Below are 14,687 nucleotides of genomic sequence, written 5' to 3'. Positions count from 1 at the left end.
GGTAATCAACTGTAAACGTTATATAAAAATAGCAAAAAGAAAGCAATTAAGAGAGTAGTGAGAAATTTGAACACAATCCACATACCTCATGCGATAATGTAGGGTCAGACACAGGTCCTTGTTGATCTTGAAGACGTGATTTGGAGGATACCAAAGATTTTCTTTTAGGTCACATAATGCGTATAAACTATGGCACAGTGGGGAAATGGCTTGAAAGAGAGAAAATACACCATAATATTAAACCATGCCTTCAATTCATGTCTTTGGAGTTAACACAGCCAGCAGTGGAGGTTTGAGACTGTGTGCCTCTTGTGACAGCTTCCAAGGGTCTACATGCAGGTGGCCAGCCATGATGGAATGAGGTGACCTGTGATCTCCCCCCACCCCCCCCCCCCACCACCTCCCATCAAGCCACCAATGTGTAGGTTAAGGCTGGGTAGTTAAGCTGCAAAGTGCTGACTGGGGTGCACTGCTGCATCACTCCATCGTCTCTATTCTGCCGTTGCTCAAGAATTTCCCCATTTTCTTAAGCTAGATAGCCAGGCAAACTTCAGTCCCAGTGTATTTGTAGTTTGAAGACAGCTTTGTTATTCACCAACACTTATAGAACACAAAGAGCAGATGTAAAAAGACAGCACTTCTCGGCTTTCTTACGAAATGCAGATTCAAATATTGGCTGAAATTCCCTTGACTTCTAACTACTAAATGAAATCTACAAACTGACCTGATGATGAAAGCTAATTGCTTAACAACATGATAATGAGCACTAACAACAGCTGCGAAACCAGAAGTAAGCAGTGAGATCTAGTAATTAGAAATAAAATAACAATCCAGATCAGGTAAGACATAATAGTCTCAGCTAATTCAACGCTAGGAGCACTCTCACTACATGTACTTGGGGACCCAAATTCCATGGTCCAAGCCATCCAACACCAAAGTCTGCAACCATTTCTCCACCTTCAGCCAAAATTAGCCAGCAAAGATCCATAGTTCACATCTCCAATCTCCCCAACCCACAACATACAAGAATGCATTTAACTCCATGCCTCCAGGGAAAATAACTCTCAAAATGAAAATGAGATTAACTGACATGTCAGCTACATTGAGACCAAAGTGAAGACTTTCTTACAGCATTTCTGTGCTGCGGCAATGCACACATCCTCTGTAAACATTTCTCCATCACTGAACACAAGGTCTTTCGTGCCTTCATTCGACCAGTACAGATGCACTTTCAGTCCTGGCTCTGCTGAGGAGTGACATCCATCAAGCTCAGATTCCTTGTGAGTCACGGTGCAGGGGCACAACGCCATGTTCTCTGTTTGACATCAACAGTCTGTGGCAGAGGGAGAGAAAAACAAACATACAGTTATCATGGTTAGAAGTAAAAATATTGCCAGGTTCAAGTACTTGCTTTGGTCCAGTGAGTAAATATGTTGCTTTGGTTCTGACTTACTCAGGAACTTCAGCAGATCATGCAGATTGACATTTCATCGTAATAACCCTTGCATCGACAACAGCAGGAGGGGTAGTGCCAAACAAGCCATTGAATGCCCTGAAGGCTGGGGGGGGTGCAAGGCTTTTTGAATATGATCCAAATCACTTAACTTTATTAACTCGTGTATTAACATAAAAACTCAAGAGTCATCTTGATAAACTGGGCTGCACTTATTCGACAGGCACAGTCACTGGAACAAATAAAACTGCTGTTGCTGATCATGTAGATAGGGAGCCATGTGACTGTATAGTCTACGCCTTTCACAAGCTACATATTCATCAAAGAATTGGGCATTTTATTTAAACCTTAATCATTAGCAATAAAACACTTCATTTATTTCATGCATATATTATTTTTTTCTTTATAATTTGTTGCCACAGACACAGATTTGGATGTATTCAAGTGAATGTACTCTTGTTGAACAGTGATTCAGCTACTCTGGAATGATGCATTTCCAGACATGAAACCATTACAAGCACATGATGTAAAATGAAAGCTTCTGCAGAGTGAAGCTACCACAGAACTACCAAGCCTCCAGAGACAAAAGTCCCATGATCAAATTTGCCAATCCAGCACTAATGCAATGCTGCAGTCAAAGATATTACAGGATGTTAAACCAAGTGTACATTCTCCCTTTTAGAATAAAGCAAAAATTCCAAAGATACAATTGAATTAGGTATGTTTTCAAATGTGCTCGGATACAACACTTGCTTCTCAAACACCACTCATGGCCATAACATTCAACTATTTATGGGTGTTTCCAGCATATAAATTAAGATACTGTGATTATTCGTAAGGCCAGTGATGTTGTGGGGATGGAACTGGACTCTCTGACAGTGGTGTCTGAAAAGAGGATGCTGTCTAAGTTGCATGCCATCTTGGACAATGTCTCCCATCCACTACATAATGTACTGGGTGGGCACAGGAGTACATTCAGCCAGAGACTCATTCCACCGAGATGCAACACAGAGCGTCATAGGAAGTCATTCCTGCCAGCGGCTATCAAACTTTACAACTCCTCCCTTGGAGGGTCAGACACCCTGAGCCAATAGGCTGGTCCCGGACTTATTTCATAACTTACTGGCATAATTTACATATTACTATTTAACTATTTATGGTTCTATTACTATTTATTATTTATGGTGCAACTGTAACGAAAACCAATTTCCCCCGAGATCAATAAAGTATGACTATGACTATTACTGTTTGGAATTATTAACAGTGCAAAGTATGATGTGATGTGCTAAAAATTTGTAGTTTTATATCAACGCATACTTACTTTCTCCAATGTGGGGGGGGGGGGAAGGAATGTTTATTTAATGAAAATGGAGTTAGAGGTTTCTGAACCACAGCTAGTGGCCCTCACAACCACTTTGCACAATGTGTATTATCTAACTTATATCATGCACATCCATATCACACCACAGCATGCCACAGATGAGCCCCTTATTATCCAAGTCTTACTTTTCTTGTTGGAGGTGCCAGCAATGATTTAACTTTGCAAAGCTGTGCTTGTACACATGAATAGATGAGGTGTTTCTTTACATTATCCACCCTAAAGAAGCACAATCTGCTCAGCATTTGCTAATATTTTTTAGGGCCTCTGTGCCAATTTATTGCCAATGGCTGGTATTGTACAGTTGGCATACAGCTGAGGGGATTGCATAAATCCCTGGGGCAGCACAGTAGCATAACGATTAGTACAACGCTTCATAGTGCGGGCAACTCAGGTTGAATTCTTACTGCTGCCTGCAAGTTTTGGTAGGCTAATTGGTCATTGTAAGTTGTCCCATGATTAGGCTTAGGCCAAGATTAAATCGGGGGATTACTGGGCAGTGTGGTCAAAGGGCCTATTCTGCGCTGTATCTCAATAAATAAAATAAATAAATAATCTCAAAGACTCGTCACGCACCACCATCTCTCCTGATTACACAATCTTGAGACAATGCCCCTTCCCGTCCCAGCTTGATTCCCACTCCTTGGAAATCCCTCTTCATAATCTGCTCCTCAAAGACAATCACATACTGAAATACTAGTGTGACATTCTATAAACAGTAGACAAGGTCAAATAGGCAGGATGAATCAAGATATAACAGCAGAAATGGGGGAACAAGAACAGTTCTTAATCCAGCATCTGTAATAAGAGTCCAAGCAGCTATCATCAGCTACGATCTGATAATGGGCAACATACAGTAGTTGACCAACCAAGTTAGCCTAAGACAGGTGTAACACGAGATGCTGAGGCAGGGAGTTCTAGAACTTGGGCTTCATCACACAGCCACGTGTAACAGAATTATTAAAACTAAGTACCAGTTGCCAAAGTTTGAGGCATACATTTATCAGAGGGATGAAGACCTGAGTAAGATCATAGAATGAGACAGAGGCAAATTAAAGTAAAGAGCAGACTTCTCATTAAAATAGTTTGGTAGTGCTGCAAAGATTAATTTAAAAATCATTTTATTTGAGTGTAAACAATAGTTATTACAGCACAGAAGTGGGTCACTTAGTGTGTAAAGTTTACAACAGCAGCCTGCAGGGTAATCCACTCATTCTTGTCGCTCTGCTGTTCATCAGGGCTTGAATTCAATTTCCCCCATCTCTAGTCAACACTCTAGCTGAAAGGTGTGACTGACTAACCATCTTTAATACCTTTAGGAACATTGAGTTCCATAGATCATATGCTGTATGACAATTCTGGAGGGCAGAAATTTAGAATTGGCAGTCACAAACACACAATATTTAGGATTCATCTGCACTCAGCCATTCAACTTCACAAACTTCAGTTCAGTACATTCCCTAGCAAGGTTGCTTTTCCTTCCAAAACCCACGTCCCCCACCCACGTGTCCAAAATTTTAATCATTCTCACTGTCTCAATCTGAGTTTATTCTGTTCTTTCACAATATCACACTTAATCTTCTACCTCAATACTAACTCACTACTTTTTTATTTTTCTATTTTTCTGCACTACTTACTTACTTTAACTATTTAATAAAATATATTCATGTTGTAATTCAGTTTTTTCCTCTATTATGTACTGCATTTACTGCTGCTGCAAAGTTAACAAATTTCACGACATATGTTGGTGACATGAAACCCAATTCTGATTCTGGTTCAAGTCCTGCTTGAATTCTTTTACCAAACCTCAGTCGGTGGTGAGGCAGCTCACTCCAACCTCAGCACAAACCAATCTGGCAACTCCCATCTTGCCCAGCTCAATTACCGCAGATCACTTGCTCACTCGCTGAGGGAACCTTTTCAAGTCAATTGAATTTCCATTCAGGAACGAGGCAAACTCATTTTACAATTCAATACAGAACATCAGTGGGAGGTCGGTGCATCTCATTTGTTAGCTAGCACTAGGTGTGGACAATGGAGATCTCTGGAGCAGCAGAGGCTGAAGGGAGATCTGATAGAGGCTTACAAGATTTTCAGAGGCACAGATAGAATAGACAAGGAGTATCTGTTTCCCAGGGCCAAAATGTCTAATACCAGAGGGCATGCACTGAAGGTGAGAAGGGGAAGGTTCAAGGGGAATCTGAGGGGTAGGTTTTTTTTTACTCAGAAAGCAGTGGATGTCGGGAATGCACTGTCTGGTATGGTGGTAGAAGCAAATGCATTAGAGACTTTTAAGAGACATTCAGATAGGCACGTGGATGTAAGGAATATGGAAGGATTATGCATATTGTATAGGTAGGAGGGATTTGTGTTTGGGTAATTTTGATTTGCTTTTTAGCTGGTTCACAACACTGGGAGCCAAAGGGTCTGCTCCTCTGCTGTTCTGTTCCATATTCTATGTTCTATCATGCTTCAACAGATTTGCTTTAAGCCTCAAGTATTATGGTACACTTAATATTCACTGCAAGCAAAGGTCACATTCTCAGCAGCGACTTCACAGAAGTAAAACTTGTGGTGGTGGACCTCAAAAAGGATTTTGGGTATTAAATGCAAAACCAGAGAAACAGCAGCTGTTGCTGTCAACAAAGATCAATTTCCTCATATGATATCTAAGATCACAAGTTTTTCCCAGGGCAGAGATGACTAATACAAAAGAGCATAATTTTAACGTGGCTGGAGGAAATAACAGGAGGGGGGGATATCAGAGGTAACTTCTTTATACAGAGTGATGGGTGCGTGGAATCCATGTGCCTAAGAATTTCTTAAATATCCCTAATGTATCTGTGATGGTGGAGGCAGATACATTGGGGGCATTTAGAGGAAAAAAAAGATAACTCCCTACTTTGTACATAGTTTTCTTCTTTTGATTGTTCTTACTTTCCTCTCCTTTCTATAAGTGTATAACTCAGATAAATACTATGTGGAGATTTGTGACAAATATGACTATATGATATATATGTAGAGTATCTAAAATACATCTTATGGAAATGTTTGATGATGAACTTCAATAAAAAGATAAAGTGCAAAAAAAAGAAACTCAGAGAGATACATGGATAATAGAAAAATAGAAGGACATGCAGGAGCAAAGAGTTGGATTGATCTTAGAGTAAGTTAAAAGGTCAGCACAACATTGTGGGACACAGGGCCTTACTATGCCAAAATGTTCCATGTTTTAAGTGCAAAACATTTTACTAAATTAAACCATAGTAGGACTTGCACAGGAAATGGCAGGACACTGGAAAGTGCTGTAAAACAAGGAAACCTAGGGGGAACAGATAATAGTTCTGACACAGGTAGACTGTGGTGAGGAAAGCATTTGGCACATTTGCCTTCATCCATCAGTGCATTGTGCCGGCTGGTGGCGTAGTGGCATCAGCGCCGGACTTCGGAGCGAAGGCTCCCGAGTTCGAATCCAGCCGGCTCCCTTGCTCACTTTCCATTCCTGCTTGGTTGAGCGTCGAGCTAGCAACTCGGCCTCCTAAAAGTAAGAAAACCACTAAGAAAATGCCGTCATGACGGCATCCCAATGACTCCACTCGGAGTTAAGGGCTTTCTTCTTCTTCATCAGTGCAATGAATACAGGACTTGGAACGTCATGTTGCAACTGTACAAGCTGTTGTCCACCAACAGTTTGGATGGAATTAAGCTGGAAAAAATGCAGAAAAGATTCACAAGGACATTACCATAACTTCAGTTATGAAGAAAGAGTGGGGCTTTTGCCCAGGGGCACACGAGGCTGAGGGGTAACATGAGGTATATAAAACCACAGGGGTGTACATAAGGTGGATGGTCACAGTTCCCACCCACCTCTGTCCCCCGCCAGTGGAAGGGAGTCTAAACCTAGAGGGTATACGTTGAAGATAAGGGGAAAAGGGAAAGATGTAAAAGGGGCCTGAGGAGCAAGTCAAGTCAATTGTCATTTAACCATATACATGTATAAAACGTATATAACCATATTATGTATATAGAAACATTTGGAGACATTTCTCCAAACCTGGGTGTAAAGCACAGTACACATGACACACGATATCTTAAGGATAAAATTTACAGATGAATTACACAAATAACAAAATAAAGTGCATTAATATTAAATATTGTAAGGTACGGGACAGATTAACCAGTGACACTTCAAATATGATAGGGAGTTCAGAAGCCTAACGGCCTGAGGGAAGAAACTGTTTCTCATCTTGACCATTCTTTCTTTTATGCATCGTAGTCTCCAGCCTGATGGTAGAAAGTCAAAGAGGGTGCTGGATGGATGGGTGGGATCCTTAATAACCCTAAGGGCCCTGTGTATGCAGTGTTCCTGATAAATGTCTCCGATGGATGATAGGGAAACCCCCATAATCCTTTCAGCTGTTCCCATGGTCCTTTGTCAGGATCTCTGGTCCAGTGCTCAACTGCTCCCATTCCAGTTGGAGATGCAACTTGTCAGGAGCATCTCAATGGTGCTCCTGTAAAATACATTTAATATGGGAGTGGGGAACCTTGCTTGCCTCAATCTTCTGAGGAAGTGGAGGTTTTGCTGTGTCTTCTTGTTCACGGAGGTGATATTAAGGGACCAGGTAAAGTCATCCGTGATGTGAACTCCCAGGAACTTGGTGCACTTAACTCTCTCTATGGAGGAGGCATGTATTCGCAGAGAGGAATGGTTCGTCTGCACCTCCTGAAGTCCACAATGACTTCCTTTGAGGAATTGCTTCAACACAGAGGGTGGTACGAAAACCAATTTCCCTCGGGATCAATAAAGTATGACTATGACTATGTCAGATGCAGCTATAGAGGTCATTAAACCATAAGACATAGGAGTAGAATTAGGCCATTCAGCTCATCGAGTACACTCTGCCATTTCATTATGGCTGACTTATCATCCTTCTCAACCCCATTCTCCTGCCTTCTTCCCGTAACCTTTGACACCTGTGGCAAATAAATTCCACACATTCACCACCCTCTGGCTCTTGCTATCAAAGCCCTAAATGGATGTTCCTCTATTCTGAGGCTGAGTCCTCTGGTCCTAGACTCCCCCAGAGGAAGGTACAATATTTAAGAGATTTGCAAAGATACCTGTACAAAAAAGGTTCAGAAAACGACTCTATGATTCTATATGGAGTATGCATATCAGCTGCTATCTCCTAGAAATCAAAAGTAGAATCAGGTTTATGATCACTGCTATATATTGTGATATTTGTTGTTCTGTGGCCACAGTACAGTGCAAGATATAAAAATCACTACAAGTTAAAAAGTAAACAGAGGAGAAGAGGTGTGGGAAAGTAGTGCTCATAGACAATTCAGAAACCTGATGGTGGAGGGGAAGAAGCTGCTCTTAAAATACTGAGTGTAGGTGTTCTGGGTCCTGTACCTCCTTCCTGATGGTAGTAATGAGAAGAGGACATGTTCCAGATGGTGAGGGTCCTTAGCGATGGATGCTGCCTTCTCGAGACTCTACCTTTTGAAGATGTGCTCGATGGTGGAGAGCCTTCTGCCCGTCATAGACCTGTCTACAACCTTCAGCCGCTTCTTTCAACCTTGAGCATGAGAGCCCTCTGGAAATAGGCCCAACGCTCAGGACTTTTGACCTGCTTGTGTTAGCATCTTCTCTATACAAGGGTCACCCTTCTCCAGGAGCCTCCCATAACGGGGACACCCTCCTCCATGAGTCCTTACCGATCCCACATATCCCATTCTTCTTCTACCCGACATGTACTTGTTCTTTGTAATACAATATTGATCATCTCTCAAAAGTATAAAATCTATGCATGCCATCATTATACTCTTAATTTCACAATTTTTTACGTTCTTTCTTTTAGCAGCAATTCCATTATTTGTTCTCCCACCCCCCATCTAACTTAAGCTGTCTGATCAGTTATAAGGAGACTGACATAGCCATATGCAAGTCCTCTGGCATAGTACCTTAAATGTCCACAGCCTTCATTCCTTTCTAAGGTTATTATGAAGTGCATAAATGTAGTTTATCGAGAAGAGAACCGAGTTTCCCTCAGAGCACTTTCTCTCATACCCATTTCATTTTGCAATGTTCACATGTGCCATCTCCTTAGTAAATATTGAAGCAAAGTACTCAATTCATTTCAAGCTTATTTGTCATTCAACCATACATAAATACTCATGAATACAGCCAAACAAGACAGTGACACTCTGGTGCCAAGTTGCAAAAAAAAAGTACCAACAGTTACACACAATATAAAAGTACACATAGCACATAATTAATACACAATAAAAGAATCCAAACTCAAGTCATCCAATGTCACCAAAGTCTGCAGATGGCCATAATACAGCTGGTCTTCTGCTGAGCGAACACTGAGGAGGGAAAGCACCTACTCCAGCCTGGATGCCTCACCACACCGCTCCCGGTGGAGCGCGCTGGCTTTGACGCCCCTCTCCTGGTGGCTGTGAACAGGCGACAACCAGGTCTGGTGAGCCTTCACTTTAATCACTGCTACAGCCTCAGGCAGCTGCACTCCCTATTGTTACATGTCAAATTGTCCTCAATATTTCTTACTAGCCCAATTTTAGTTCCAACATTTTTATTGAATATTGTACTATTCTGTTATACTCCTTGTCAATTTAGCTGCTCTTCCATTATCCTGTCCCTTTGCACTTTATGTATTAATTTATACCACTTTTTCCACCCTTAATTCTTTATTCATCCATTGATATTTTCTTTTCAGTGAAATATCTTCTTGCACTCTGTTGAACTGTTTTAAATGTTATCCTAAATGCGTTGAATGCCAATATCCTCGCCAATTTCTTTTCTTAAATTCAGATAAAAATCTTAGCTTTCCTGTAATCCTGCATTCTTTTCGTTCCAAAATGCATCAAGCTTGTTTAGATGTTCCTTTGCAAACTTCTGATGTTGAACTTTGTGGTGAGGACGCAGGAAAGGTTTTCTTCTGATGACTCTTCCATGAAGGTCATATTTGTGCAGGTGTCGCTGCACAGTAGAACAGAGCACCACCACTCCAGAGTCTGCTAAATCTTCCTGAAGGTATTTTGCAGTAAACAGGGGTTTTGGTTTGCCTTTCTCGCAATCCTATGAGCAGTTCTCTCGGAAAGTTTTCTTGGTCTTCCAGACCTGAACTTGACCTCCACCGTTCCTGTTAACTGCCATTTCTTAATTACATTAAGAACTGAGGAAATGGCTACCTGAAAACGCTTTGCTATCTTCTTATAGCCTTCTCCTGCTTTGTGGGCAACATTTACTTTAATTTCAGAGGGCCACACAGCTGCGTAGAGGAGCCCATGGCTGCTGATTGTTGGGACAAGGTTTGAGGAGTCAGGGTATTTATAAAGCTTTGAAATTTTCATCACCTGGCCTTTCCTAATTATGATTGTGAACAAGCCATTGCCCTAACAAGCTATTTAAGGTCTGAGACCTTGGTAAAAGTTACCTGAGAGCTCAAATCTCTTGGAGTGCCCAAACTTCTGCATGGTGCTCCTTTCCTTATTTTTCCACTCTAAAATTGTACAAACAAAAATAATACAGCAATCTTGCTTAAAATGTTGAAAAGAATGTTTCATCTTTATGACTTTTGGAGATCAATTCATCTTCTACTCACTTAACTATTCACAGTAACAGAAATTTTGACCGGGGTGCCCAAACTTTTGTATGCCACTGCATATATACATACACAAACACACATGAAACGTAATTGATTTTTTTCTATATTACCATGTACTGCATGGTACTGCTGCCACAAAGTTAACGAATTTCATGACATGTGCTGGCGATATTAAAGCTGATACTGATTCTAATAATGCTGAGTATACTACTATACCACCAAACTGGAGATATGCTCCAATGAGCTTGCAAAAGAAAATGATCAGATCAGACATGTATGAAGATATGGCTCCATGCCATATCCTGTGACTCACCAAGTGTCATTCATGCATCACATCAAGTACCACCAACCAAAGATATTTGGATGTTTTTATAACTGCAAATGCAGAGGTACTGTGTCTTTGTCAGGATCCACTAACACATGAAAAATACAAACTAGTTTTAGAGATAAGGGTGAAAGGAATAGAATGAAATGTGAAGAGAGACAAACTGAGCATTAACAGACCTATTGGCATGGTAAATTCTACCTCGTACCATGCTTTGAATGTAATTATATTCTGGCTCTAGTTCATTAGAGTTCCTTTTGTACCACAGCATGACTTCAACAGTTCCAAAATTCCTTCCATAAACTTCATCTTCTTTAAAACACTAACCTTACCAAGCTTTTTAGACATTCTGCCTATCCTCTCCCTCACTGTTTAATGTCTGTTTTCATCTATATCTCTGCAAAGTACCTTCAAACAGCACTTTTAAGGTACATTAACATCTTTCTAACATCATAACTCAGAATTACCACCAGCAAAAATATTGTGATTTGAAATGTAGCTCAGTGGTTACAGATGTTATTCTTCTTGGTATCATTAACTCAGATTACAGATCTGTTTCCTGTGTTTACAGCTACATCGTGCATTTATTCTTAAGTGCAATAAAGAAAATTTGAGCAAGTTACTTGGAGGACCAGTGACCCTGTGACCAGAATATCTTCTATGCCGTGTTCACAGAAAATTTGAAGGTACTTTGGTAAATAAGATCAGAAACAAGAGAAAAGTACATACTAGTATGCTTCACTGCAATAGTTTAAAATATTTTGCTCTGTGACAGCCCTGAATTCTACAATTCTCAAATCTTCAGTTTGCTGTAGGTGCATCCTTTTAAATAATGTCTGTATTGCAATATGCTTTAGCTGAAAGATGTTCAGAATATTTACAGCAGAGTCCTGCTGCTGTTTTCATGGTCTTGTTCTCCATTTTTTTCTACTTCTGTACTAAAACACTTTGGGTCAACTGCCAGTCAGTCTAATCTGATAACTTTGACTTCAATATTATTTTTTTTAAAGAACTGTCCAAGTTAATCATCTATAAATGTTCATGACTTCTATTAATATATGGGTGTGTAGCTCCTTTTGCAATCCTTTTTAAAACCACAAATGTTAATTATTAAGATAAAGGTGAACTTATCCCAGTGCAAGTTGAAAACCGATTAGATTTCCATAAGTCTTTTTAAATCCTCAACTTTTAAAGTTTCTTAATTTTGTGTGGCAGTAATTAGGTATTTTTTGTTTCCAGAAAATAATCAAATGATTATTGGAAGAATAACCAGTGATCCAATTGAAATGCAGCAAATTCTGAGAATGATTGACATGGTAGATACAAGTGCCAAGTGTATGGTTTAGTTACAGAACCTAAACAAGATCCAAGGCTATAAGTTAAAAACACAAGAGATTCTGCAGATGCTGGAAATCCAGAACAACACATACAAAATGCTGGCCAGGCAGCATCTATGGAGATGAATGAAGAGACGTTTCAGGCCGAGACCCTTCATCAAGATCGTCCAAACCCCAGTTCCCCTCCTCCATCCTGTCTACCTAACCCCATCAGAATTTTGAATAATTGAATGAGATATTCACTGGAGTTCAATGGATACCGGCCAGCTTGATCTAATCCTACCCTATACAATCATCGATCCATCCCAGAGACCAGTCAGTTGAAGCACTGAATATCCCTCTCCACTATATAATAAGACCAAAAACTTCCTCACAATATTCCAGCTGTCATCTAACAAGGTCCAATACTTGTACCAAGACAGCACCTGTCCTACACTCAACCTCTTGTACTGCAGGCCAACGGACCAATTACTTTCTAAATTGCTTGCTGGCGCCGCTTGATCACTATACCAGTGACTGATTGACCAGAAAACCCATTGACTTTAGCCAATCAATTATATTTAAATGATACTCTCCCTTTGTGTTTCCTTCAAAGAAGATAACTTCACATTTATCAATTTACAGTATAGTGGCTCATACGGTATCTAGTGTTATTGATTTGTCCACTCAATTTGTTCAGGTCAACTTGATGCCGCTTTGTGCTCTCTCCACAACTCCAACTGGTTTCGTATTGCCGGCATCTACTTTTGCTTCCAGTTTTTAAAAAATCCCTCCACCTCTCCTCTTCCTCTATTCCCCACTCTGGCCTTTTACCTCTTCTCCCCTGCCCATCACCTCCCCATACGACCCCCCTCCCATCCTTCGCTTTCTCTTACTGTCCACTCTCCTTTCCTATCAGATTCCTTCCTCTGCAGCCCTTGACCTTTCCCACCCATCTGGCTTCACCTACCACCTTCCAGCTATCCTCCTGCCCTTCCTCCCACTTTGTTCTTCTGGGATCTTCCCCCTTCCTTCTCAGCCCTGAAGAAGTGCCTCAGCCCGAAACGTCGACTGTTTATTCATTTCTATGGATGTTACCTAACCTGCTGAGTTCCTCCAGCATTTAGTGGGAGCTGCTTAGAGTCAGAAATATCATCAAAGTACATTAAGAACAGGAGTCTCGAACACTGCAACGCCCTACTCCTCACCATCTGCCACCCGGAATGAAATCCTATTCGCTCCTGCTGTTTTCTGAATGTCAGCCAATTATCAACACATTCAAGTCTATTAGCTCCAACCTCACAGGTCTTCCAAAAAACCAAATGGACCACATCCACTGGTCCTCCTATTCTACCTCCAAAAACACTCCAGTGGTTTTCAGAACATGACTTCCTTTTCATTAACCCACACTAAACATTCTAAACTTGTTGATATTTACCATATTCCTTTATAATAGGCAAACAATTTCCCTACTACTGCTGGTAGGTGAAACAGTATGCAACTCACTGGTTTCGCTTTCCTTTGCATTTTTTAAAATAGATAGCCCACCCTGCAATTGTTCCAGAACAGAATTTTGGAAGATGGCAACTAATGTTTCCCATTCCCTATCTTAGATTATCAGGCCCATGGGAATTGATCTACATAAATGCCATTATTTCTCCACCACCTTTTTTTAAAACTAAAAGCATCTCTCCTCCTCCTTGGTTCTACGTATTTTTGAGATTCTATCTGTGCCCCCTTACATCAAGAATTTAAATCACCACTGCACAGACTGGTGCTCAAATAATATTCGACATTTCAGTGTACTACTGGGTCAGGTTTTCTGAAGACATGTTAAACCAAGGTTCATCTGGGGGAAAAAAATAAGATGAGACTTAAAAAACTCACTGAAATACTGCAAAGGGTGTTATGCTCAATGTTCTGGAACAAATATTTATCCCTGAACCAATGTCACAAAGAAGCTACACTGTTAATATTTCTGATTTAAAGCAGCTTGCTGCAAATAAACAGGCTGATATCCTTTGATAAACATGTAACCAACCTGCAGAAGTACTTCCTCAGTTGTGAAATAAATGCAACATCTTATTAGAAAATAATTTAAATTTAACATTCAAAGTAAATATTGGATTTGTAGAAAATGTAATGGGAAGATGCATTAAGCTCATCAGGAAGAGATGTGTTGTTGTCGGCAATGCTGACTTCACTTTGTAGCCCGCTAAAGGGTGCAAGTCCTGCCACCTGTCAGTTGGTCTGGGACTTGGTTTTGTATGGTCCTGTCAATTAGCATTTCTGAAAGCTTTATGGAAGCCATATCTCAATTTCTTGTAAAGGTCAGGGTCATCTGATTAGAAAGCTGCAGTCTTACACATCAGTAGGGTGTGGATCTCCCAATTCATCTGGATTCTGGTTTGAGAACAGTCAGATTATAAAATTATGAGAGTACAGATAGAGTAGACATCCAGTTTCTTTTTCCAAGGGTTGAAAGGTATAACACTAGTGGGAATACATTTAAAATGAGGGGATAATGCTCAAAGGAGATATGCCGGGTAAGTTTTATTTTAAAACAAAGTGGTGAATG

General features: G+C 40.5%; 1 protein-coding gene across 2 annotated transcripts in view; it reads right to left on the bottom strand.

Moving 5' to 3' along the window:
- tyk2 (tyrosine kinase 2) overlaps nt 1–14,687 on the bottom strand; it is a 144,899-nt gene that overhangs the window by 69,374 nt on the left and 60,838 nt on the right. For both annotated transcript variants that reach the window (XM_072248369.1, XM_072248368.1), the window contains 2 exons: nt 1,130–1,333; nt 86–209 (listed from right to left, as the gene is read on the bottom strand). In XM_072248369.1, coding sequence (XP_072104470.1) covers nt 86–209; nt 1,130–1,310 — 305 coding nt within the window. In that variant the 5' untranslated portion in view covers nt 1,311–1,333. The remainder of the gene's footprint in view (nt 1–85; nt 210–1,129; nt 1,334–14,687) is intronic.

Source organism: Mobula birostris, chromosome 32 (assembly GCF_030028105.1).
Source record: "Mobula birostris isolate sMobBir1 chromosome 32, sMobBir1.hap1, whole genome shotgun sequence".
NCBI classification, from domain to species: Eukaryota; Metazoa; Chordata; class Chondrichthyes; order Myliobatiformes; family Myliobatidae; genus Mobula; species Mobula birostris.
Note: the sequence above shows the minus strand (reverse complement) of the source record. Positions and strands in the feature narration are given on the sequence as shown.